Here is a 27122-nt window from a genome sequence, read left to right as displayed (position 1 = left end):
CCCCCCACACACACACACACACACACACGCACACATACCACCTCAGAGGGAATTGGCCTTATTCGATCAGCGTCACAATAGCCTGCCGCGGCCATTTTGTTGTCATAGAAAGCAACAGCAGAGGGTGCTAGCTTTAACTGACAGACCGAGGCTGACCGCAACAACAAAAAAACTATATTTAGCTAACCTTAGCTAAAAATGATAGTGTCATACACGGCTGTACCAACAACCGCAGCAAAAGCAAAGGAGTTCACTATTTTGCTATCCCTACTGTCAGAAAAAAGGGAAAGCTACCGAGGAGCTGAGTAGGAGAGAACTATGGTTGCTCAGAATTAACAGACTGAACTTCCAGCCTACTCCTCACAGCAAAGTTTATTCTGACCAGAACTAGGGGATTTTTATGATGTGAATAAATGTATGATTACTTAAGGCAAAAATATTTTATCAAGGTGATTTCAGGCAGCCATTTTTTTACAAAAACTTCTCCATCCACCATACCTCATTAGACAACTTAATTTTTAACCACTTTAATTACAAGATGGAGAAATACTTTGAGTAGGTGGGATATCCACAAATCTGTGGGCAATGTAGAACAGAAGACAGATTAGAAATATCCTATTTTGATTAAAGGTTATGACCATTCTAGTGACTAATGGAGACATAGGGGAACCGGAATTATCCTCCCCCAAAAGTAGCTAGCGCTGTGGCTGGATACTCCTCTCGATAACTAAAAAACGTTTGAGTTTCTTCCACAATTGACCGAATTGGCCAAACAAGGCATGTACATTTAGCTTACAGTGTACATAATATAGCTAGTTAATGTTGTTTTTCCAAGTTTTTTAGAAATCTACTCAAATCGAGGCTAAACAGTACTACTACTGTCGGCCAACGGCCAAGCCGAACACGTAATTCTTTCCTGAAAAAACTTGCGTCACTCCCACTAACAAATTCTTCGTAAGTAAAAAGTTTTGACTTTTAATTGACAATATTGACACAACATATTAAGAAACTTGTCTTTACTCATAATATCGTCTCCGATTTCAATTCGAAGCTGTAAATCTAACACTGTAGGCAATCTCCCATGGTCTCCGCTCTAGCTCCGCCTCGGAAAAACAATGGCTGCCGTTGCTGATGATACATTTATTTTCCCCTCCCAGTAACCCCTTAACCAATGATATGTACTCTGAGTTTAAGTTGCCATGAGTATCTGGCAGTTTTCAGAAATAAAATCGGTGATTGGTCGGCAAAGATATTAAGGCGGGAACCATGGGCATGGTCCAGCAGGAAAGGGCTAGCTAAGTGGGGGGTGGGGGCTTTCTATTACAACAAAATGGCCGCGGCAGGCTATTGTGACGCTGATCGAAAAAGGCCAATAAGCTATAGCTGGTGCTATTATATGTCAATGCCAAAGGAGTGGCATCAAGGGAGGATCAACTGATTGCTCACAGCGTCAAAGAGAGGCATATTTATGATTGTGTCAAATGTTAGCACACCGACGTGAGCTCGCAAGCTTAGGACCTTGATTTGGAACAACGTTGATGTGTCATGGTGAGACAGAGAGGTAGAGGGAAGTTGAGGATGTTGAGAAGGCTCCAGAGAAACTTATTAGTACAGTAGCTGTCCAGTGGAATGCAATTCAAACAGTTTGAATAAGATGTTGTGTGGAGGATGTGGTGACCTCTTGTCAAGCACAGCATAGCATTGTTCTACTTGTACAGATACTGCTAATGCAAACCTTGAGATGCTGCTACTGCTAGTGTCTCTAAGTAACACTTAAAAAATGTTGAGAATAACTTCTAATATGCTGAATAGGGACACAAAGATGAAGATGAAGATTGATTCCAAAGATTAGTTCAAAAATCTATTCCAGAAATTTCAAGAGAGAGCGGAGGCAATTTGAGTTAGTTCTACATTATCATTGACACTTTCATTGAAGACAGCAGTGAGCTTAAGAGGGGTTAAAGAATTTATAATACATGACAATACAATTCTAGAACTGTTATCATTAGCTGCATCACGGGCACTGTGCCCTAGTGAATATAGCAACGGGAACAATGCTCACACGACTTTATAAAGGATGCATGTATTGAAGTTATGTATTGTGCTTATTAAATGTATGTCTTATGAACTTAGAAGTGTGCTCAGGCTTAAACATTGTGTCTCACACAGGGTGTGGGAAACAGGCTGTATTTTGTATCGTTATCTCTCCATTTCAGAAGCAACCTTGAAACCGGGCTGAAACAGCACCCAAGCAGGTGGGATGCGTGGGGAAGAACAAACTCCCTGATGCATGAGAGAACAAGCTCCTTTTTTTATATTTCTGTTTCAATTGCACTGTATAATATATGCTGTGGTCATTGACATAGTCACTGATCTGCAAATTTGCACTACTGCACTGTACCCCACTTAGGTTAGATTAGGTTATAGGGTTGTAACAGGTTTTTTTTTCGTGTATTAGGGTTAGTATAGCGTACTATTTATTTTATCTGTAATTTAGGAAGTTTTAGTGTTAGGGTTAGTATAGTCGTTTTATTTATTGCTATCTGTATATTTAGGAAGTTCACTTATCTAAGCTCAGCATAGATGTAAATTTGTTCTGTGTACTTATATGTTATGTTATGCCAGGTGCTTGCGTTGTCTTGTCTTAAGAATTTCAGTGCCCAGTCTAACCTTGTGTTGCTCTGTGCACCTGACAAATAAAAGACTTGAACTTGAACTGACAGATAGTCAGTTGGACTTCGTGAAACAGCCCAAACTCTCTTGCGGGTAGGGAAACGTAGACAACCCCAGAGCTCTGTACTTGTTGATTTCCAACTGCTGCATTAAAGCTGATATTATCGGACCTCTGCGACTCCAGACCACTCTTTCTAGAACACATATTTGTGTCATTGATTCCCATCATTACATATTGGATTAGACACAAAGATTTTGAATCCTTCAGGGTGAAGGAGCCTGGGTAATGGATGTTGATCAATGTGTCAGTGGTGGTCTCACCAGACAGTAATCCAGTGTGATTTAGAATATTGACTAGTAGGAAAGCTTTTAATGTTAGTCAACAGTAAATGGAAGGCCATTTGGCCCAAGGCCATTCATTGTTTGGAGAGTCATACAAATGGGTGGGAAAACCGTTCTATGACAGTATGTAACCTTCAATGGGAATGCAAATACAAACGTTAAAAGCTTTCTGTATAGTATTTCTCTTTATCAAGCTTTGGTGGGGTAAAGATATGGTTTAAATGTACAGGAACTTTGCTACCTGGTATATCCTAGTATGAGAAGAAAACTGAAAATGTATCCAGAAGCCTCAGCAAACATTTAGTAAAATATCAGTCAGTTCAAGAGTTTTTAAGTAAAACAATGAAAATCAATTCCACTTGTAATGCTTATGTGAGATTCAGACTTAGAAGTTGAGTATAAAGGGTGCAGAATAAAGGAAACCCCCACCACTGTGTCTCAACCTGACTGTTAACTAACAGTTGAGCATGTGGGCATGGAACTCACCAGAACGCGGTCTCCCAATCGTAGATCCTTATCCCCTCCTTTCTTAACCGAGCCACTGTCAGAGATATTGGAACCCGACTCATTTCCCGTCTTCACCGAGCTGTTGAGGATGCCCTCCCGAAGGGGCATCACCACTCGCTGGCCACCAGGAGCAGCACTCCCCCCATGGAGCGTCAGGTTCTGAGTTGTCAGCAAATCGGTAGAAAGAGTGTCGCTCCCGTCTGGTTGCCTGGCAAGCTTAGAGGGGCGCGTGAAGATACCCTGAAGGGCCTGGCACTCGAAGTAACGCACACCGCCCACTGAACCGTCATTTTTACCCACAAGGTCATTCAGGACTACGCCCGCCCATTGTCCTGGGGCGAACTGGGTTTCTCCCAAGTAGGCAATGACTCCCGGTTTGACCCCGTTGACCCATACATGTTCGCCCACCACATAGTCTCCTAGGACGTCATCTCCTACTTCCGATGTCTTGGAGCTGGACTTGTCAGAGGCGTTGCAGCTAGGAGTTGGCGTGGTCGGCTTGTGTGTTGAATCTGACAAGATAAAGGGAAATTTTGAAAGCTGTATTAGGACAAGCAGAATTAACATTATTACTTGTATCTATCTATTCTATTCACTGGTTATAACGACTTGCAGAGCAGAAGGTTATTGTAACCAAAGTGAGTATATTAAGTATGCAAAAAGTGCTCATTTTGAAATTCTGTTTTCAAAATTTTCTGGATCAATATGTCAGTTTGTTTCAGGTCCACATTTCAGTCAAATAATTCATACAACATAAAAAAAACTAGCACTAGCATTGAGACAAATCTTTGTCAATGAACAAACATCACATTTTCAAACACATGAATCCTCTGAAAATTTTTCAATATGTTTATGCCCAACCTCCTGCTGTCATTCTCATAGTCAGTCTCCTATAATCACCGTCTATTCATCCCATTTCACCGTGTCACTAAACACCAAGAAAGAATGTGCTTGTGCTGCATCCAGCACAACAGTGGAGTTTATGCGAGGTTAGGCATTACTCTAGTTCCCATTGAAAGTGGGTCACAGAGATGATACGCTGGTGATTAACCCCACAGATACACACTGCCTTAGATGAGCTGTATTCCCCTGCAACATCAAAATGAGCATGGGCTCAAAACAATGTGGCCTGTTACACTGTGTGTGCATGTGTGTGCGTGCGTGCATGTTTTCCACCATTTTCAGTGTGTGTGTGTGTACTGTCTGTGCCAGGATGGTCCCCCTGACCCATCTAGTGGGGGAGGGGTCTCCAAAGGCCACAATATGTTGTGATGTGAGACTTACACTTTTAAATGGCATCAGGGCTGCTTGAGCAGGTATATTGTAAAAACAAACACTACTGTAAGCAGCGAACGCTGCAATTACTCTAGATAAACTTTTGTTGAGTGTTAGTGACCAGTCCTGAATCCTGGAGGAAACCCTTTTCTAACCCCAACACTAACGTTACCACAGGCCATGACTAATGTGGGTTTGTAAAGGCTTTAGAAAACGTTCATAGTTGAAGGGTCCAGAATATCTCTGTCTGCTTTAGAAACAATTCTGAAACTGACGGCCTTTGGAGTTGTTAAAATGTCATAATCCAAAATCACAAAGAGATTTAGGGAAATTGTGAAAGTGTGGTCTTTAATGAATTGGATATCTACTAAACAAAGCTTTGCGCATTTGTCTCATGAAAAATTAGCTATTGTCATACTGAAGATAGCCAGAACATGTGTATGTTGTCAAAAACAATCTCCAGTGTTTCCCACACATAGACTAATTTGTGGCGGTGCGCCACAGAATCAACACCGGCCGCCACACATTGCGTTTCGTAAACATTTTTTTTTTTCGCTATTTAGGTAAAAACACGCAGCGTATTCGTTCAGCTGCATTTCCTTTCCCTGCTCTCCCTCCGTCTCTTTCACGCACGCGTCTTTCTCACATACACACACAGTCACTACGTCAGCACACGTTAGCAACGATGCATACGCCGTTCTAGTGAGACCGACAGCTACATCAGCGAGCCTTCAGCATTAGTGCCGTAGCTAAAGGTCTAGGAAAGTTGAGGCTACTTTTCGCTAGGTACCGACGGACATGTCTTAATCGAAGGTTCCCCTTCGTTGTTTTGGTGAGAAGTTTCAAGAGCTAGCTACTTACCCGGCGTCATGGAGCCGACCAGTTAAATAGTTATTTAGCACCCTGTATGCAGCGTCGCTACCTGCATATGCAGAAATTATTTGTTTGTTGTTGTTGATTGATTTTGTGAATTATTTCGACCCCCCCCCCCCCGGTCTGACATGAAACAACACCCCCCCCCCCCCCCCCCCCCCGCCACATATAGCTTTCTAATCTGTGGGAAACACTGATCTCTGTGTAAGAAGTTGTGAGTGAGGTTAACATCTCCCATACATAATTGGAGGTAACAGGATCTGTGTTTTGGTGTGTGTGTGTGGTGTGTGTGTGTGTAGTCAAGTGCATGTACATGGTAGCAGGTGTAATGTCACATGAAGTGTGAGGTCATGCGAGCATGTGTGCGGTGGCACTGTGAATGAGAATTACTATTGTGAACCTGTGACACCATGGCATTGAGCCAGTGAAACCTCCCTGGCCAGTCAGGCCGCGCGTACACCCAAAGAATGGCGCAGTGTAGCCCAAGTCCCGGGGTTGCCGGGGGAACGGAGGATTGAGGGGAAAACGAGCAGGGGCAGAGGAAAAGAGAGAGAACACAAGCCTTACTTCACTATTGTGCCTGGCCACCTCCCACAATCATCTGAATTCCACTATTCACCAGTCACACACAATGACCTCTGCACAGCTCCTCAGAACACTCCCTCTCTCTCACACACACATACAACTCTCCCTCCCCTTCTCTTTTTCTGTCTTTATATTTCTCTCACTTGCCTTCAATATTCTTCTTCCTCAGTTCTTTTTGTTGCTTTCCAACCTCCCTCTTTTCTATCCTTGAAGAGAAAGACAATCTGTATTACGAAATGCATGTATCTACTGGCTTGCTCTTTGTCTCAATATTTTTTGAAGGAGAGGATTCCTCATGGAACTAATGAACAAGCAGATTCAAGTGTTAAAGAGAAATTGTTTTGAGGTTCTGTACAGCCAGCTAACACTGCCAAGGACCTGTCACTTGGAATTTCTGTGACAGTGGCAACAGCAGCAGAGGGACTGGAAGACTGAGCCTTAAGCCCATCTAAACACACTTCTCTCAGTAACAATGCTTTGTTTTGAAATTCTGTGAGGATATGACCTCAGATAAGTCCATGTGAGAGAAGGGGCTAAAACAAAATGCAAGAATTTCAGAAGCCATGATTTTTGTTGGGGGGGGGATTAATCATCCCTCTCCTTTGTTAATTGGCATGCAGAATATAACAGAGCAGCTAATATAATTCCTCATGGAAATCACAAATTGAATAATAGAACAAAAAAAACACCTTAGCCAATTGAGCTAATAACAAATCAATGGAATTTCCTGATAATGTCAAGTTGACAGAGATCAATCAAAAACGACCACCTTCAACCAAAGATAAATTCTACTTAACAATCCATGGATAGAATCAGACTGTAACTGTTAGTTATCTAGTAAAGTTAAAGTGAAGCTTCTGAGTTGACTGCTACAAAATTATGACCCAAACTCTAACCTGATTCTTTGTGCAGCCAGTTGATGAAAACTGATGTGCAAACTGCTGACAAACAATTAAAGGGATCAGCACTCTTGCATGGGTCTTCCATACATAGGCTGTGCTTTAATGTTTGTGCAAATATCCAACATGTTTACATGGCTGTTGCTATTTAAATAATATTGCATTTCTAACAGATATTCATGGTTTAATGCTAGTTACAGCCCAGGGGTCTCATTTATAAAACTGTGCGTAGGGTTTTTAATAAAAGTGTACGTACTTCAAAAAGCCTAAAATGGCGTACTCACACAAAAATTCAGATTTATAAAACCGTGCGTACGCACACCTGTACGCAATGTTCCCTTTATAAATCACAGATTACCCACAGTGTGCATACGTGAATCAGCATTTTACCCCGCCCTGAACACGCCCATTTTTTACGATAAACAGTCAATGCAAAGCACCTCATGAATGCTAATCTAGTATCTCATCATGACCCTGGCATGCGATTGTTGTTTACGGTGAATCATAGCGCATCACAACTTCTCAGACACTGTTAGACTATTGGTGGAGCCCGAAAACTCGAACATTTGGTGGCCGGTAGATAACCAATTTAAAATAACTGCGCGAGTGGCGTCAACTGTGCCAGTGATACCGCAAGTCGAGATACAATTTGAAAACAGAAGCGTTTTGTTATGAACAGTAATGTATTAAAGTCTGGACTGATAACGAGGACGTGGAGTGTAGCGATTGCGAGGGAACTTAACAAGTGTATTTCCAGTTTTTGACATGATGATATATGCACAGTATTAAAGAAATATATTTAGTTATACACTGTATTCTGCAGTTACTTAAAGGTAGGATATAGGATGTTATCTGCATTCCATGCAGTTTGGCATTTCCCCCTCCTGCACTCTGGTAGTGGACAATATGATGTTGAGACAGCGCAGAATTTTGATTTAAAATTTGAGTTGATTGTAAGGTGCTTATGGAATAATTATCATCTTTATGATAATGATGAAATCGAGTGAAAAAAACGTGTGAGGAAAACAAAATATATAAATATTACCAGAGCTGCCAACTCTCTGTTTCGCCGTGTGACACACGCATTTCAACCATTTCTCACGCTCTCACGCCACACCTTGTATAGCCATTTAAAGTGGTAAACAGTAACGGACAACGCGCAGGTTAACGGAGTGAAGCAACATTGACGCGCAAACAGCCGTGTACACTCGCCTTGTCTTTCCCCCACTCCATGGCGAGAGTTACATTGAGTGGGGCGGGTGGGGGTGGTGGGAGTGAAGTTGCAAAAGCTGGCCACGGGTGGGGTGGGGTGGGGTGGGGGGGGGGGTTAGGGTTAGCGTAAGCTCGCCCCTCGCACCAAATCTCACGCCAAGGTTTTGGAAAAAGTTGGCAGCCCTGATATTACAAGTAATCGTGCTTCCCACATTTACTTTCTGCAGTCTGACTACAGTACGGTCATCTGCGTCACCAATTCCAACTGTTTCCAAAATGTGCGTAGGCCTACGGGAGGGTCAGAGTTTGCGTGGAGGACCGCACATTCTCCCGTCAAGTTTGTTTTTTATAGATCACAACCTTTGCGTGGAAAAAGGGGTGTACCCACATTTTCAGCCCCGTTTGTGCGTACGCAAGCTTTATAAATGAGACCCCAGATCTTAAAGATGCTGTAAAGCAGAACTGAAAATGTGTTTTAAGTTCATCACACCACAGAAGAATGTGTTGTTAACTACACATCCAAATTCAAATGAAGAAAAAGAACAGACAAGTATGTTAAATTAGGCTTTGAAATCATTTGAAAATCAGCAGTCTTCTCTGCTTGATACCTGGGGGGGCGTGTCGCCTGAGCTCCGCCCCATCGAATCATTTGAATTTAGCAACAACAGCAACAACTAGCTAAATCAATTGCAGATATCAGAACAGACCTACCTGCAGTCTCTGAGTGGTTTATATGTTAATTACTTTGTCTTTGCATTGCACCAGCTGAGTAACAAAATGCAGGTTTTATAAACCATGTGTGATGTGACGTAGATTAGGTGGCTGTGACGTAGATAGGTTGGGTTTTTCCCTGCTTAAGATCTGCTTAAGATTTTACAATCTATGATCCTACACTGACACTGAGAAGGGATAGAGATTTGGAAAGGTGGATTCCACAATATGTCCCCCAACAATAAAAAACTGAATTCAACATACATAATTGCAAGTATTATACAATGTAGTTCTCCAGCAGAACAACATAATAGTACTCTGCAGTGAGACCCTCCTAAATAGTAGCCATATGCACAGCTAACGGCATTACTGTGGTGCCTGCCTGACTCACACTAACCCAAGACTTTACTTCCTGTTGTTTTTTTCCCTCCCCTCACAGCATTCCACAGTCAACTTGAACCATGACAGGGCTTCAGCTGCTTCTGACGCCACCCTCCCGTTCAAACTGACACAAAAGGGCTAGCCTGGCTCAGCACCCAAACTCTGCCTTGTCTCCACGGGAAGTGTAACTAGTAGTAAGGTAATCAAACTTAGCTAACTTTAGATCCCTATGCTTTCCACCAGGTTTGGACTGGGACTGAAAAACGGCCCACGACTTTGAAATGCAGACCGGCCCACGACCGTGTATTATTATAATATATTTTTTTGCATTATGCCGCAGCCGTTTCATCCAACACATGAACTAAATATAAAGAAAATGATATACATTGATGAGATTAGATAATTGATGCCAGGATATCCATTTCCCTTTCTTAAGGGGTCTAGGAAAGTAATCAGAATCAGAAATACTTGATTAATCCCCAAAGGGAAACTCTTTGTTACAGCTGCTCACCTTTACGTCAGTACACACAAAGAAAGTACTAGCAAAAATTATTATACAATACACTATAAAACTATCAAACAGGTCAGAAAATAAATAAAGTACCAGGTGGGTATAAGTATAGAATAAATAAGTGTGAAGTACCAAGTGGGTTTACCGGTTATTATTTCAAGTATGGCAGAGTTAATGAGACTTACTGTCTTTGGGGCCAACAGTGCTGGAGGTTGACCCAGCCGAAGTTCGACCCACTGGGCTGGAGTGTTTAGGCCCTCTGCCAGGGATCTTAAGTCCACTCGACTTCAGCATGTTCATTGTGTACACTAGGTGATGTGCAAGGAGCTGCGAACGTCCTCAGCTGTCAAAGGCTGGATGGTAAGGCACTAAACTTGGAGATGGCAACCGTCTCTCTCCATTTTAGCTTTCAGGAGTAGAGAGGAAAGGGAATTAGTCATAGTATTAGTGACAAGCTTTTGTTGACTGTTTTATCAAGGATGCTGGAATGTTCAAAACTCAGTGGAGACCATTTTGTGTTGGGCTATATGATTTCACTCAAACTTCATGCTGGTAGTGTAGGCTGACCCTCAAATAAAGTAATTTGACTTAAAAAATTAACTTCAATTGAGTACACATGATCAATCAAACGTCTGTTTAGATTCGATGTAAATGTAAACACATTTTTAAATCACACTGTATTGCAACGATTGCACACCCCTCCGGGGTAGTAGTTCTGAGGACCAAACTAACATCTACAACCTTATTGTGTGTTTCTTGCACTTAATGTATTATTAAGAACTGCATGTATGATTATAAATTTGAAGTATATCAACATGTTTGGAACAAATATTAAATAGTACATTTCCAAACACATGAACACAAATATAGATCTTACCTCATCCTGACACATGCTGTAATCTATGCCATGGATGAATTAATTGAACTAGGATATACCTAATTATTAACAGTTCACTATACTTGGACTGTACAGCACATGTTGCAGTTATGCCGATAGAATAATAAGAAGAATGCATAGTCTACCAGTATCAGCATCCTTCTTGTACCCAAGGCTTCATAGACATTAAATGGCCATTTTGAGAAATCCTCTGTATGTATATATTTTTTACACTTGTACTAGCACTAGTCCACATATAACAGGCATCTAATTTGACACATTGACATCTATTTTGACATGACAAAAGCTACATAGCAACAATTTGACGTCCTAATAGCTTCCTTAAAAGGGTGGGATACACGGTAGCCTATTGAATTACACTATTTAATTTGTTCTCATGTCTTGGGTTTTCAGAGCCAGGCTTTTTGTAGCATGTTGAGCCCGAAAAATCTTTTGATTAAACACCTGATGTTTTTATTCGGATGAGCTTTATAAGAAACTATATGCTTAACCGAACATGCAACCCAAATGTGTTCCATTGTTGTACTGCGGCGTGGTCTACCTTTCGATTTCTGTCCAGCACATCTGTTATGAAGGATAAAAAGCAAGAAAGAAGCACATACCTTTCTTTGTGCAACAAAAGCGTAAGCGGTAGCCTATCCTATTGACGGCAAACTTTAAATTTCCCTGCAAGAGAAGGATCCAGAGCTTGTTTGATATATTAGAAGGTTGCCACTCCCTGTACCGCCACACAAGGATGCAAATTATGGATGCTGAGCAAGGGGCTGAAAGGAAGAGTCTGGTAGGATGCTTGCCGCAGTATCAGCGATTGAGACACCAGGTCATAGCCTATGGAGAACGTGGCTTTAGGAAACCAAGATATTTGCCACTTTTCGCTGCCTAGTAGCCTACAATGTACTGCTACGTCCCCGTCCGACCAAAAGGTCAAAAGTCCGTCTTTTTTGGATGCGACACAGCATCAGCCACACAGTATCGAGATTTTCGTTTTAGGGTCACGTACAATGTTCGCTAGTACACACATGTGGTGTATTGAACTCTGTGAGTAGGGTTTCGAGTATTTCGCTTGAGGCGCAAAGATCTTCAGTCCTCTTTTCTTCTCCCTGCCGGTGGCAGCCTCCCCCTTCACTGGCTCAACCGAACAAAGAGCAAGGAAGTGGACGTGTCAGCTGCGTAATGACTGGATAGAAATAAATTAATGGAACAGCAACCAGGCTACTTTAAAATGAGATCACGGCAGGCATAGGTTTAGATGATTGCATATTGAATTTTGAAGATCAATCTGTTTATATGCAGTAAAAATGAGCAAATACAGCATACAGAAAAAAATGGATAGGCTGTATTCACATAGAGAATATTCAATGGTTCAGCTACTAAACTTTTGGAGATCCATGTTTAAATTAAATCTACCTCATGGCTGAAAAATGAATTTTAAGTTAAGTGTTCAGCTTTGATTTCCCCAGGTGCCTACTTGTTATTAAAAGAAGGGAAATATTTTGGGGTTTTGTGAACTGCATCACAATTCAGGCAAATAACATGCAATTTAAAACAATTTCTTCAACATTCTATGGTGCAATGCATGAGCGCTTCAGCAGGTGTTTGTGTATTCCTAATATATCAATACACAGAACTCCTTCTGAAGCACTCTGCTCTCATTTCACCAGACAATACATTTACATTTGGTCATTTAGCAGACGCTCTTATCCAGAGCGACTTACAGTAAGTACAGGGACATTCCCCCGAGGCAAGTAGGGTGAAGTGCCTTGCCCAAGGACACAAAGTCATTTTGGCGGGGCGGGGAATCGATCCGGCAACCTTCTGATTACTAGCCCGACTCAAATTTGTTATATGAGTCTGATAACTCTTTTGGGCTGTGAGTATGGGGCGTGTTTCAACTGAACTCGTAAAAATGCCTCTTCGCTCAATTGGATAGACCTACAACCAATCAGAGCAACGTAATATGTTGTTTGTTGAAAACAAATTCAACCCAAGCGCTCTTTGGTGATGTGGTTGATTACGTTACTGTTGATCATCTGTTCATCATCGTATATAGCCCGGCCTGACAATTTCATAGGTCCGAACAGCTCCTGTTCGGACATAGTTTTTCCCCAACCGAGCTACCCCAGACCTAGCCTGGTCCTAACCAGACCCTCGTAAATTTCATTTGTACAGAGGGTCTGGGATTTCTCGATTGACAAACGTTAACTTCCTTGAAGGCAGGTCCTCTGTTGAAGTTTAAAACTATTGGATCCGCCCAGAGCCACTCTGATTTGCCATAACCAATCGCAAGCATTCGCCTTAGCCAACTCCTTCACCACTACTGTAACGGAGCTAGCTGCCGTAGCTGGAAATCAAACTTTTCCCGAACCCCGTGGGGAGGAGGGCCACAACATCATGGCCACCAACAAAACTCAGCAAGGAATGTTCTTGCTCCGGCTTTAACCTATATTCGGCAGCGTTACCACAACCGCAGAATAGTTTTGCTCGCATCTTTCTCTGCCGCCATTACTGAACTCCTCAAACAAGTGCACGACATTAACGTCATCGTTCTCAGCCACTCCCTATGTTCGCTGATTGGACCTACAAAAAATGTGTTTCTGGAAACCGACTTCAGAGCCGAGCTCCCAAACCTAGTACAGAAGCAAAATCCAAATGAGCGGAAGTACGTAGGAGGGCAGAGCCAGGCTACCCAAGACCCAACTTCCCGACCAAATGTTGTTGTGGGCGGGGCTAAGTTGGGCTAGCAGCCAGGCTAATCAACTGCCCCTTTACAACATAAATTGTAACCCCTTACACCCCTTCGCCATACTGTGCCTTCTTACCCTTTCTAAGAACCTCAAGCTAAATGTGATCAAGGGGAATTGTTTCTGACCTATTCAAGGTTTTCACAGATATTTACCGGTCAGTTGTCCATTTGAAAGCCAAGAAGCAAGATGTGATGTTTCAATAAGAGATTTAAGACCACAACCGGAAGTACATTCTTTGTGTAGGCTGAGGAAATGTCCCACAGAGCGCAAACAGATACCACATGTAGAGTCCATCAGAATAAGCAACTTGAGACCATATAATCATAGCCCTCACAAATATGTTGTTATTCAGAAATGTGTGGTATTGACGTAATTCAGACAGACATATTGAACCAAAGAGAAGCACAGATGCTTAATACAGAATATGACTATACATGTTGATGAAAGTCAAGGAAAATTAAAGAACATAAGGCATGTATTCAGGTCACATGATGAGCAACCGTTTAAAAAATATTTTTATCAGTCGATCACTGTGCCCTCTGTATAGAACCTCTTGGCTCGTTCATCATTCTTTTTCTCTTTACACGTCTCCATCCATTTCTAATCTTATTTCCTCAGTACATGATGCAAAACTGTAGTTGCAGTATGGACATTATGGAATCTCAAGGAGAGACCTTACTTCTGGTTAGACTGCTAGATTGTACATTACCAACAAGTTGTCTCTCCTTCATCCATTTGTCTTGAACATCTCTCGATATGTCATTCATTGCAACTGCACAGGAATTGAATTAATAATTTACAGGACAGTGTAGATATGTTTACATACTTTTAAGACGATACAACAAAGTATAATCCAGTGACATGAACTTGTCCTGCTTAACCCACAGAGAACTTCTATGCACCTCAGAATATTAAACCTATTAGTCATAACATTTATGCTACAATATTTGCGCTACATTAGAGATCCAGAGCATTGAGATCACCATGACTAACTCCACATTTAGTCCAATGCTACAGAGCCATCTAGTGGTAAAAGTCAAACAAGCACATGAACTCAAAAGGCAATACTACACCATTTTTATTAGTTAACATAATACATTCATGAGGAGGAACACCATGAGTGTTCAAAATCATCAAAATGCACAATATAAATGCAATTATTTATCTTGACACATGATGACACAGTAAAATGACAGACAATAAAAATATTACATCCAAAAACGTTATGGAAAAATAAATACAGGTCAATGAACTTTAATGAATGAAGTGTAATACTTTAATATTAAGCAATTTCATAATACATTGTAAAAAATATGTAAAAAAAAACGTATTCTCTATAGACACATCAATATAATCTTTCATGTAAAAGTTTAATCCTACAAAGCATAATTTGAAATCATTATTTTAACACTGCTGCATTGTCAATTTGTGCTTAAAATGGCACAATGAACAAATACACAGGTGAAAACACATGGCATAAGAGAAAATCGACATGAAATATAAAAACTAGGAAACTATTAGGAAAATTAATCTACAGTTTTCATCTGCCTACTACGGAACCCCTAAAGGGACATGAAAAAAAAAATCTTTAAATTTCTCGTGCGCACCAGAAACTTTCTGGTGAGCACGAGAAATTTTCTGGTGCTCACGAGAAACTTTCTGGTGCGCACGAAAAACTTTCTAGTGCGCACGAGAAAGTTTCTGGTGAGCACGAGAAAGTTTCTGGTGCGCACGAGAAACTTTCTGGTGCGCACAAGAAACTTTCTGGTGAGCCCGAGAAGTCAAGACTAGTGAGAATGGATGCCAAGGAGGAGGTATTCATCTTCCTGAAAACCCAAAGAAATTTACCGGATAGTGTTATCAACAAACTTAAAGATGATAAGGTAGGCTACGACTTCAAGCTGTGAATGTGAAATATCAACTTCAACCACATATAATAACGTTAGCTGTAACGTACGTTGTTAGGACAAGTGTGCTAGCTAGCAGTTAATGATCCTTTCCCACCCGTTTTGGCCATTTGGTGTTTTTTTCCAAATGTTTTGACATAATGTTCGCCTAAATGTCAAAACGAGTCACCAAATTTGCCTTCCTGTTTTCAGATCGACATTAAAGTCATAAACGTTATGACTGATGACGAATTAAAGCAGTATATAGAGATATGGGGACCGACTCGCACTGAGAGCATTTTGTCGTCAAGGAACTGAGACAAAAGAAAGTGGAGTGAAACCCAGTCTCATACAGAGAGTAAGAGACAGACTAAGGGAACGGGAACAACTGAAAACATCTGCCGACAATGGCACCGCAGCAGGCCCAAGCCGTAAAGTTGGCAACAGCTATGCAACCAAAGACAACCGACGGATTGAAATGGGATGGCTCCACTACGATAAAGTGGATTTTCATCAAGTCAGAACAAAACATGGAGGTGGAACACGGCACCTGACTGTTGAGAAAACCGTTACTATGGAGGAGCTACTGGAGATTGGCAAAGGCTTGTTCTTTCCAAATGGACAATCTTCGAAAGGACTGGTTGAAGGCCTTCAATTTGATATCCGGGATTTCAGTCACAACCCTGTACCCCTTGAGAGCACGGTGAGCCAGCTATACGACCAGACTAAACTACGAATGCTACGCATCTATACCTGCTCCAGACAAAAGGATCAAATTGACCCTGAGGACGTCTCAATACTTCTTTCTGATACATCATCGGACTTCGAGCCTACAAAGGAGAGTCCAATGAAGGTACATTCTTATCCGTCACATTTCTGTTATTAAATATGTTGCTATAGAAATCATTAGACACAAAAATTAACTAATTGAAATATGGTTTAAATGTAAGCAACTGTTCGATGATGAATTGAATGCACACAGAAAATAGAATGCATTAAAAGGTTTAGTAGTTCACATTAAACTGTAGTATCCATTGGTTAACAAAAAAGAGACCATGTTTTTTTAGCCAGTAATATGCATCATATGTTGTATTTCTGTTTTGTTCCTAAACATACAAAAAATGATTAATCACTATGGGTGCAGACTACTTATGCCTGCATGTCACACCTACCTCAGGTGCATTATGACACAGTACTATGTCATGTAAAAATGTGTGCATTTGATTAGAGTGTATTATTTTCAAAGGGTAGCCCATCTAATAAGATCCACCTCATTCCACACTGTAGCCTTAGTCTATGTACTGTGCTGCATATTCACTGCTCTTCTCAGAGATTTATCAGAGATAGGCAGATAGAAAGCTGTCATTATCCAACCCATGTGAAAGAGTAAGCTTGCAAAAAAAAAATTATGCTATGTGCTCAATCTGAGATTAGTGTTGTGTTGCAGGAGCATAAGAATTGTAAATTCAATTTCATAATATTCATCCCACTTTTTTCTATCCCGTCATACAAGGTAACATAGCTGTGCAAATCTATAATTTGCTAATTTATTTGTAGACCAGGAAAGTGCAGAGGCGATCTCTAAGGAAAAAACCAGAAAATACCAATCCGAGAAAACTGGAAATGATCATCAGGTGGACCATCTACAGAGATCTTCCAATTCAGCACCCAGTGTTTCAACAGAGAGAAACGATGAAAGAGTAAGCTTCGATGGAAATAGTTTTCACAGGCCCAATCTGCTATGCATGTGTATATACACACACATATACAGTATTAATATACATTTAATGTTTAACAGACAGGAGAACCAATAATTCAAGACCAGCCCCTCCTCGCAGAGGTCCTCAACTCACCATCTTACGATGATGTTGGGATTCATTCTGGCCACTCCACGAGTAGGCTTGGATCTGAAGAAGAGTATGTAATGACTGGGTCATATCAAGATGCAGAAGAGTTGCCCTGTGAAGACTCCGATTTCCGTCTCGCCTTTGACATCCAGGAAACTCTTGAAGACTCTGAAGTACAATTTGGACCCATTTCTGATTATGATGGTGATGATCAAGACTACACTCTTCCCTGGAATCCACACGACCTCACCACCACGCAGGTATATTGTAATAGTGGAGTTGTTTCTAATGAAGCTGCAAAAACGTAACTGTCATGATTTGATGAAGTTATTTTTTAATTAAGTTTGTTCCTTCAGCCCAAGCTGTTTTAAGATTAAATCTGTTATAAAAAATAAAAGGAGTAAATCCATAGCATAATCTTTTTGAGAATAATGAACAACTAATAATTTAAGAAATGTGATGACACCTTATTTATTTTTTGTGAAAATGTTGCAGCATTCATCACTGAACGACGGACCTGTATTGTTAAACAGTATTCCTGCATCACCAGAAAAAAATGAAAAAGAAGTCCAGTATGTGAAATTAAGACGAGTAAGCATAGTTCAAGATGTGCTTAATGTCTTCATGGACCCCAAAGTACTCACGGTTAATCTAAAAATGGAGTTAAAAAATGAGAGAGCGGTGGACAGTGATGGTGTATCAAGAGAGGTGTACTCTGCGTTCTGGGAACACTTCTTGGAACAGTGTGAGGGGGAAGATGAACGAGTGCCCAGATTGCAACCAGACTATTCTGAGAAGGAATGGCAAGCTGTTGGAAGAGTTTGGTTGAAAGGATATTTGGACCACAACATCCTCCCAATCAGACTGTCACCAGCTTTTATTCTTGCCTGTTGTCAAGGAGTCAGTTCAGTGGATGAAGAACTCTTGATGATGTCATTTGCCAGGTTTCTTTCAGTGTCTGAGCGAGCATCGGTTGAACAAGCACTACAGGGCAACATGGATGAAACTGCTGAGGAGGACTTACTTGACCTTTTCTCAAGGATGGGCTCACACATCCTGCCTTCTAAAGACAACCTCCAGCCTGTCATTTTAACAATGGCACACAAAGTTCTTCTTCAAGAGCCAAAGTTCATAATTGACTGTTTCCACTCCAGTATTCACTGTATTCACAATGCTGTCCCCATGTCCATAACAAAAGACAGCATAATGGAACTTTATGAATCTAAGAGGCCAACAAACAAGAAAGTAGCCAAGATAATAAAGCCATCAAGTGAGAACCTGAATCAACAGGAGCAAACAGCACTTAACCACCTGCTGCGGTATGTGAGAAGCACTGACCAAAAAAAACTTGAGATATTCTTGCGCTTCTGCACAGGATCCACAGTACTGTGCAAAGGCACAATCAAAGTAACTTTTAACAGGTTGTGTGGTTTAAGTCGCAGGCCTGTGGCACACACATGTGGAGCAGTTCTTGAATTGCCATGCACCTACAGTTCATACCCAGACTTTCGTGCAGAGTTTGACAGCATCCTATCTGGCAATTGCTTTGAAATGAATATTTTGTAATGGACGGACGGGATCTTACACACTGCTATGTCCATCTTCAAAGTTACATTATGTATCTGATGGCAGTGTCCGGATCCTTTGCATAGACCATTGCTATTAGTTTAACATTGTCAGCACTGTCATTGCCGCAAGACATGAATAAGAGTTACACAACTCATCTGAAAAAGGAATGTTATTGCCAATTTAATGTTCATTGGGAGTCTGAAACTGTATTCAAGTCCAAAATACAAGTTTTGTTTATGCATACTGATGAGTCTGTCAGACCTGTGTTTATGTGTATGCATTAATTTACCAGGCATGTGCAAATGTTACATGTTCATGTGCATATTTTATGCAGTTGAAATACTGTACATGTCAGAATTTGATAAAATGGCTGTGAGTGCACATTCCATTTCGAAAGGGATGGCTATTTTGGTTGGAGCCACATAGCAATAGCAAAATATTGTTAAATAAAAAAAACTTAATTCTTCATTCATAACATGCCTTCTTGTAAGTGTTTACTTCCACTGCAAACCATCAAATAATTGTCCTATATTTAGGGTGGTGTCTGAGGTTCTTTCATGTTTCTAATTCATAGTTCAACTGTCATGGTATACAGATAGCCATAAATACATCCAACATTACCATATGTTTTGTGATACTTTGTATCAAATCAAATATTTTGCCTTCAGTAAATATTGATTCTAAAGCAGATATGGAAAAAAACCCAGATATCACACTGATGAAAGCAAGATGAAGCTGAAAAAGAAACAAATGAAAAATGCACAGTGGACAGATCATTTAGATCTGGATATGTGTAGTACCATCTCAAATTAAAGAGAGGATATGATCGTATTCCTCAAATGCAGGTACAAATCCAAGGCCTGGTAAGCATCAGCTGTGAGAACCAACTGTGACTCTACCATCAGAACATTGCAAAGGTTGTAGATGTCTATGTCACATGGCACTGCTGGTCGAAATGTGCAGCCACTCCGACACAGCTGTACATCAGCGCTTTCCACTGAGGAAACACAGTCATGAGTTGCATAGAGCTCTGGGAACATGTACATGATTTTGGGTCGACCACTTGGTACTCTGTCATTCTTTGATGGTCTGATGACATGCGAATCCCACACACAGATCATCTCATCCAACTCGTCCTGGAGAAACAGCATGATAGAAAATAAGAGAACAAGTTAACTGATATCACTAATAACAGTATTATGTGAGCCTTTCATAAATTATGAGAGGGCTGGAAATGAAACATTTTAAATGTTTGATGACAAATGCTTTCTATTCGAATTATTTTGACTTAGGATAAACTGTATGTGATGGCAAACAATTATACCTTGTTTCGAGCTTGTGACTACAAAAATTATGTTAAATAGCAGTATTTGTCCAAGCAGTAAATATTCAGCCATGTCCAAGTCGTTATTTCAGAATTTATTTGTAATATAATAACTATTACTAGATGAATTTGTCCCGGTTCATGCAATGTCCAACACTTATGTTGCTGTGTATATTATATTGTAATGTCAGACAGTTTAGAGGGATGGATCAAATAGCCTCCGGTCCGTCTCTCTAAACGTTCCCACCAAAAACCCAGGCCTCTCTTTCTCTTCTAAAGCAGCTACCACTGATCATGTATCAGTGAACATACAATATAATACACAGCAACATACGTGCTGGACATCAAAGGAACCAGCTGACATTTATCGAGTTCTAATTATGGTAATAGGCCTATGCCAAATATATTAACTACTATATCATTAAGAATTATGCACTTGTCAAATTTTACATTAACGTTTAAACACCAACACACCCATGCTGTGTCTTCTATGTGGACAATATGAATGCAAGAGTGATTTATGGTGTTATGTGGGCCAGGGTAACAAGATTAAAATATATTTGTAGCTCACCTGGATGATACCTATGAAGCAGTACTGAATTAGACTTTTGTCCAAATATCCACCGTCGAACAAACCACGGTCTTTCAGATCAACAAACAGAGAGATGTAGAACTCAATCGACTCCTTCCTGAGAAAGCCCCACCAGCTTTCTATTCGCTGATTTGCTGTACTCGCTCCTTCAATGTAGCTGTCAATGGCAGAACCGTCGTGTATATTGCGACGGAGAAAACGCTGAAAGTCTCTGACTTTTACATTCTCGGTGCCCCGGTCACCTCTGGCAATCCGTGGACAGCCACCAGTTCTCTCCACTGCCTCCATATAGTAGCCTCCTACGATTTTGGGGTCACTGCTTGTAGTAAATGCGTTCAACCAGATGATTTTCCGCGAAAAGCCGTCAATACACCCACTTATACAGATACCAAATGGCTTTAGCTTGTCGTATGCATCTAAGTGCCAAATGTAATTGGGCCCTGTCGCAAAATAGCTCCTGCGATGGAGACGCCTGCTTCTTCTGAGATCAACACCCCTCGGGTCCAGTTCTTTTAGAATTAAGCGGATGTCTTCTTTTCTGACATGTAATCCATTCTCCTTGCATTTTGTAAACATCCACCTATACCCATGCAGTTGGCCAGATGCTTGTAATTGTTCATGAATGAAAGTGATCACCTGGTCCAGATGAGTGTATCCCTTGCGCCGAAACAGACGACACAACTTCAAAATGCGTTTTAAATGTCTTTCCGAGATGATATAGTGGTGACGACTCGCAAGCAAACTTTTAATGTCTTTATACGCAAGTCCAAGGTGGAAATATAGCTCAACTAAGCCTCTTTCTGTCATTTCAAAGAATTAAAACCAGAAAGTTTCTCGTGCACCAGAAAGTTTCTCGTGCTCACCAGAACCTTTCTCGTGCGCACGAGAAAGTTTCTCGTGCTCACCAGAAAGTTTCTCGTGCGCACGAGAAACTTGCAGATTTTTTTTTTTCTCGTGCACCAGAAAGTTTCTCGTGCTCACCAGAACCTTTCTCGTGCGCACTAGAACCTTTCTCGTGCGCACTAGAAAGTTTCTCGTGCTCACCAGAAAGTTTCTCGTGCGCACGAGAAACTTGCAGATTTTTTTTTTTTTTCATTATTTTTTTTTTTTTTCATGTCCCTTTAGGGGCTCCGTAGCCTACTACAACCAACACAACAAATATCTTTTGAGAGCTCCATCACTATCGTTTAGCTTTCTTTTTTATTTTGTCAGGCTGATATTTTTAAGCAGTTCTACTGGTAGCCGCTGCACACTATTTAATCTCCATCAAAGCTTCTAAAATATGTACATTGTACCCTCACAACAAAAATATAATTATTGTGCAAACTGTTGCCTGTCCCAACACAGCCTTGGCACAGGGACGTGCACAGGAATTTTGAAGGGCAGTTGCTCTGAATGGCCTGAAAAAAGGGCAAGAAAATGCAGGCTCAGGTGGCGGTCGCGTGCAGTACCGCAGAGTAAACTACGGTGGCCCTGAAGTGCAAATCACACACCCTAATATGAGTACATCCCTCAAATGAAAACCCAATACAAAAACACGCTCCCCCAAATGGAAAACGACATTACATTAACTCAAAAACACATTACATTAACTCTGAACGGAAAGGGTAGGTACTACACTTTAGCGCTAATTGGATGCAGTAGGCTAACTAACAAGAAATAAGAAATTGATCGACAGAAGTACAAAATGCAATAGCCTGACAGAGTTACGTGCACCAGGACATTTATTTGGGTATTGAAGCATGTAGCATAGGCTACGTATGCAAAAGCATAAATTAAGTGTTAAACGTAAACATCGATAGCCAAACAACTAGTCCACGTAACTCTGTCATTATCACGAACATTAATGTTTACAATTCAGAGTCATGACACTTCTCTTTATTTTAATCAGGGTCATTCCTATGAAATAATCTCAGATATGCTGTTAACGTTTCAAAATATAAGTAGCCTATGCGCATGTGACCTATGTAAGATGTCTTCTACCACTCGGAGCCAGTCGGTTGTAAACATCCAGTTTTACTTGGACCCAAATAACTATGTTACATACACCCCTCTTAAATTCTGCTAAAATGGAGTACAATAAACAAGGGAAAACAAGACAAGATGCCATCGGCAAAACTGTCTCCAAAAGTAAGGGGCGACCCTTTCACTTTGCGGTCGTAGTACCTTGCCTGACAAGCCTGCGCCGTACGACTGTTTTGCCGGGCAATACCTGCAGCTTCAGACAGGTCACGTTTCAAGCGAGAAACAAACTCACAGCGATCCACAACAGCATCGTTGGTGAGGGCATGCCGGAATCAACATCAATAGGCAAGCGCGGGATCCTCCCAAACATTAGAAAGAAGGGTGCAAAACCTGTTGTCTCGTGTTCAGTACAGTTGTAACAGAACATCAGCATCAGTAGCATTTGTTGCCACCTGGCCTTCGACTGAGGAGGCAGGGCACGTATCATGTTGCCAAGAGTCCTGTTGTACCGTTCGACAACTCCGTTCCCCATAGGATGGTACGGGGTTGTATGCGATTTTTGGATGCCAGCCATCTCTAGAAGCTCTTTAATGAGACTACTCTCAAAATTGGCTCCCTGGTCCGAATGTATGCGTTTTGGGAAACCATACACGCAGAAAAAGTCATCCTGCCCGTGATGACCGGCTGAGTCATGTAGACCATGGAGGATTTGCGCCCTCAAGGAGTCTGGAACAATGAATTGGTAAGCAGTCTTATTCATCATTTTGTCCTTCTTTACTTTGTACAGCATGCCATCCATGACAGCGAGCTTGGCCCAAAGTCTCAGCAGCTTCAACACCCCACGAGATTCATAAGCATGTTCACGCCTAGAGGGCCTCTTATGACGCTGGACATACCAGAAAACCCTGCCCAAGACGTCATCCTGTTCTTGTAGGTTGATCAGCTCACTTCTTGGCAGCGAAGCACTTGGATCGACACTGACAAGCTGTGGGATATCTGGTCCCGTGCCTCTCACTTGACTGACATCCCCGGAGCCATGTGTGTCCAACACCGCTGAAACATCCTGCGAAGAGAGGGAGCATGGAGGGGGGGGGGGAGCAACGGCAGTTTCTTTTCCAGACTGATCGACGACCAACTGGCAGTTATTAGTGCAGTGAAACGCTTCTTGCACTGTCTTGTCCATCATTCCACTGACTTGTTTCCGTAACAAGGCAAAAGGTTCAGTTAAGAGACGTGCATCATCGATCACGTCCATGCATGATCGAACAAATGGCTCTCTGCTAAGTGCATCGGCAACCACATTCTTCGGACCAGGAATATAATTCAAGTCAAAATTGTAGGCTGCGAGCTTTGAAACCCATCTCTGTTCGCATGCATCTAACCTTGGCTTAGTCAATATATATGTCAACGGGTTATTATCCGTCCAGACTGAAAAACATCTCCCTTTAAGCCAATGGCTAATTTTGTCACAGACAGCCCATTTCAGGGCGAGAAACTCCAGCCGATGTGCTGGATAGTTCAGTTGGGATTGTGAGAGTGTCTTGCTGGCAAACGCCACTGGTCTGGCAATCTTCCCATCAGGTGGCAACTGCGAGAGGACGGCTCTTAGACCATCAAAAGAGGCGTCAACCGCGAGGATGAATGGTGCAGAGAAGTCAGGGTGGGCTAAGGTGACACTGTGCACCAGCTCATGTTTCAAGGTCTGGAATGCAGCTCTACATTCGTCAGTCCAGTCAGTCGGAGACAGTCTCACAGGGCTTTTCTTAAATCTGGGTTTGCGGCTTCTCCCTCTGTCCTTTGTTGTGGCAGGCTCAGTCACAAGGTTGAACAGTGGCTTAGCTTTAGCAGAACAACCCTCAATGAAATGATGATGGTAAAGAACCATTCCTAAGAAGGACCGAATCTTTCTTGCACATGGCGTTTCTCCATCGGACTCCATAAGGTCACCCTCCTGCACATCATTTATAGCCTGTACTTTACTCGGATCTGTCTTGACACCATCTTCACATATAATGTGCCCCAGAAACTTGACAGACCGGCGAAGAAAGTGGCACTTTTTAGGCGAGAGCTTTAAGTTGTTGGTAGCGAGACATGAGAAAAACCATCTGCAGACGCTCAAGTGCAACCTGTTCAGATGGAGCATAGACCATTAGGTCATCCAGGTAGCACAACAGGCCTGTGAAGTTCTGATCGCCAAAGATGGTCATCATCATTCGCATGAAAGTTGCAGGACTATTTGTCAGACCCTGAGGCATCCTGTTATATTCATGCAGGCCAAACGGGGAGGAGAATGCTGAGAATTTTTTTGTCATTCTCATGCAGTTTAACATTGTAAACACCTGAAGTGAGGTCCATTGTAGAAAAGAACACATTGCCACCAAGTGCAGAAAGGACGTCCGTCTGATGAGGCAGTGGATGTGGATCTTTCACTGTTCTTGCATTCAACCATCTGAAGTCATTGCAGATGCGGAGATCCCCGTTTGGCTTGACAACTAAGACGAGGGGGGATGAATACTCACTCTGAGATTACGAATTATTCCCAATTCTTCCATCTCATTTAGAGCAGTCCGAAGTTTGTCATAGTGACATGGTGGGACTCGCCTATATGGTAGTCTGAAGGGCTTGTCATCTAGCAGGCGTATCCTGTGGACAAAATCCTCCGCCTCACCACAGTCCATTTTGTGTCTCGAGAAGACAGGTCCATACTGTTCAATGATCCGCAACAATGTATCTTTCCATTCGAGTGAGACTTCGCAGGATGAGAGGTCCAAATCACAACTATGACTGGAACAATCACTCAATAGCCATAGACTGATACAGTGAGGTCATACAAGGCAGAAGGTGTAACAAGGTGACCACCACACCCAACAATCACATAGCCTTCAGCAGAGTTCTTAACGATGTTAGGGGTAGACTGGCTAAGTCTCATACCAGCTGCCTCACTCAGTGCATGCCATAGATCCACTGTCCACTAATGCTCTGAGAACATCTCCATTACCAGTTGTCACATCCGTGTAGAAGGGAATGTCAGTCTTTGAGAGTTTATGTAGACCTTGCATAATCAATGTTTTTTCAGGCACCACCACGTTGCTGTAGCTATTATATAATGTTTCAAGATCATCCATTTCTGTCAAATCCAAGGTGGGAGGCTCACTCTTAGGATCTGCGCTGTCCTCCCTTACGCGCAGATCATTCAGTTTCCCTGCTGACCAAAAGGAGGGTGTCCCCCTTCCGGGCAGTTGCGTCGAGAATGTCCAGGTGAGTGACATAGGAAACACAGCCTGTTCTCCCGGCAGTGCGTGAGTGCAGAGTGGGACCTGTCATGACATACAGAGCATGGCTTTACAGTTAAGCCCTCAATTCTAGGGAGTCTATCGGTGGTCAGTGGCTTTCTATCAGCTCGGGTATAACCTGGGCCTTGAAGCAGCACTTTCTCAAGCATGCCAATCAACCTCTCTAGAGTTGGGTGATCATGACTCACGACTAGTTCCTGTGTAGGAACGTCTGAAGTTCGATTAGCATTAGGGTTTAGCTCAACTTTATTTACATTTATTATCCCACCCCTTTCAGCATAAGACTTAACACCTTTCTCCAAATGGTATTCGTCCAGAACCTCCTGAACCTCAGGAGCTGACCATTTATCAATTGTCTTGGTTCTAAAGGTAAGAGCTAAATCTCTACAGGGGCAGTGTCTGATGAACATACGTGTGATTTCTACGCTGGGACTATCAAACATTTTACCCTGCTGTTTAAGACAGCTTGCAGCAACATCAGCCGCTCGGTTGAGTCTCAGCCAGTATTCATATGGATCCTCGTTTTCATTCGGCAAGGTGGAATAAGAGTCAGCTAGAGGCACAGAGGAGAATTGGCTAGAGCTGAAATGTTTGCGAAGGAGCCCATAGATGGCCTGTGGGTTACGCTGGACATCAACTTCTCCATTTCTAATCTCAAACCTGACAACATCCTTAGCTCTGCCTCTCAGGTGGATGAGAATTTCTTCCGCTTGATTCTCCTGTTGAACACCACACTTCCTGATGTAAATTTCCATCGATTCCTCCCATTCGTCAACAGACAATGTATTTGAACTCTCCCCTCGAAACACAGGGTCCTTGACTCTGCCCTGAGTGACCAGTTGGGCTTGGGAGAGATCCAGAGTGTGACTGGGGAAGGGGCCCCTACCCTTGGGTGTTTCATAGTGACCGATGTGTGCAGTAGTTGCAGGGCTGGGTGTGTTGAGGTGTGTCATAACACTATCAGCTATCTGCTGTCCAATCTGCTGCACGATAGCGCTCATCTGGTCAGCCAGTCTTACTTCCTCAAGAGGAGGG

At 42.0% G+C, this 27122-nt stretch overlaps 3 protein-coding genes across 8 annotated transcripts in view; 1 reads left to right on the top strand and 2 right to left on the bottom strand.

The window, feature by feature from the left end:
- Positions 1-12032, bottom strand: part of clip2 (CAP-GLY domain containing linker protein 2) — a 101041-nt gene extending 89009 nt beyond the window's left edge. For 2 of the 4 annotated variants that reach the window (XM_047021524.1, XM_047021525.1), the window contains exons 1-3: positions 11470-12030; positions 10155-10375; positions 3502-4034 (exon numbers count right to left, since the gene is read on the bottom strand). In XM_047021524.1, the coding sequence (XP_046877480.1) occupies positions 3502-4034; positions 10155-10269 (648 nt within the window). In that variant the 5' untranslated portion in view covers positions 10270-10375; positions 11470-12030. Of the gene's footprint in view, positions 1-3501; positions 4035-10154; positions 10376-11469 lie in introns of all 4 variants that reach the window. The other 2 variants (XM_047021522.1, XM_047021523.1) reach the window with 2 other exon arrangements.
- Positions 12033-15195: 3163 nt separating this feature from the next.
- LOC124468585 lies at positions 15196-19388 on the top strand. Of its 3 annotated transcripts, none has more exons than XM_047021396.1 (5): positions 15196-15494; positions 15711-16350; positions 17055-17197; positions 17296-17604; positions 17840-19388. In XM_047021396.1, exons 4-5 carry the CDS (start codon positions 17422-17424, stop codon positions 18908-18910), a joined length of 1254 nt encoding a protein of 417 aa, XP_046877352.1. In that variant the 5' UTR covers positions 15196-15494; positions 15711-16350; positions 17055-17197; positions 17296-17421; the 3' UTR covers positions 18911-19388. The 3 variants fall into 3 exon arrangements, with proteins under 3 accessions (XP_046877352.1, XP_046877353.1, XP_046877355.1); XM_047021397.1 differs by having other exon boundaries at positions 17011-17197; XM_047021399.1 differs by lacking the exon at positions 17840-19388.
- On the bottom strand, positions 17791-21704 carry LOC124468586. Its single transcript, XM_047021400.1, has 2 exons — positions 20809-21704; positions 17791-20049 (listed from the first exon to the last, which is right to left on the bottom strand). The coding sequence occupies exons 1-2, from the start codon at positions 21634-21636 to the stop codon at positions 19723-19725; spliced, it is 1155 nt and encodes a 384-aa protein (XP_046877356.1). The 5' UTR covers positions 21637-21704; the 3' UTR covers positions 17791-19722.
- Positions 21705-27122: the final 5418 nt, after the last annotated feature.

This window comes from Hypomesus transpacificus, chromosome 6 (genome assembly GCF_021917145.1).
Source record: "Hypomesus transpacificus isolate Combined female chromosome 6, fHypTra1, whole genome shotgun sequence".
Classification (NCBI taxonomy): domain Eukaryota; kingdom Metazoa; phylum Chordata; class Actinopteri; order Osmeriformes; family Osmeridae; genus Hypomesus; species Hypomesus transpacificus.
Note: the sequence above shows the minus strand (reverse complement) of the source record. Positions and strands in the feature narration are given on the sequence as shown.

Bases quoted from the DNA above. Each gene is read 5' to 3' on its own strand.
- LOC124468585 (XM_047021396.1), top strand. From the start codon at position 17,422: ATGACTGGGTCATATCAAGATGCAGAAGAGTTGCCCTGTGAAGACTCC. The intron at 17,605-17,839 runs GTATATTGTAAT...AAAATGTTGCAG, and splicing joins ACGACCTCACCACCACGCAG to CATTCATCACTGAACGACGG.
- LOC124468586 (XM_047021400.1), bottom strand. From the start codon at position 21,636: ATGACAGAAAGAGGCTTAGTTGAGCTATATTTCCACCTTGGACTTGCG. The intron at 20,050-20,808 runs GTGAGCTACAAA...CTGTTTCTCCAG, and splicing joins GCTTCATAGGTATCATCCAG to GACGAGTTGGATGAGATGAT.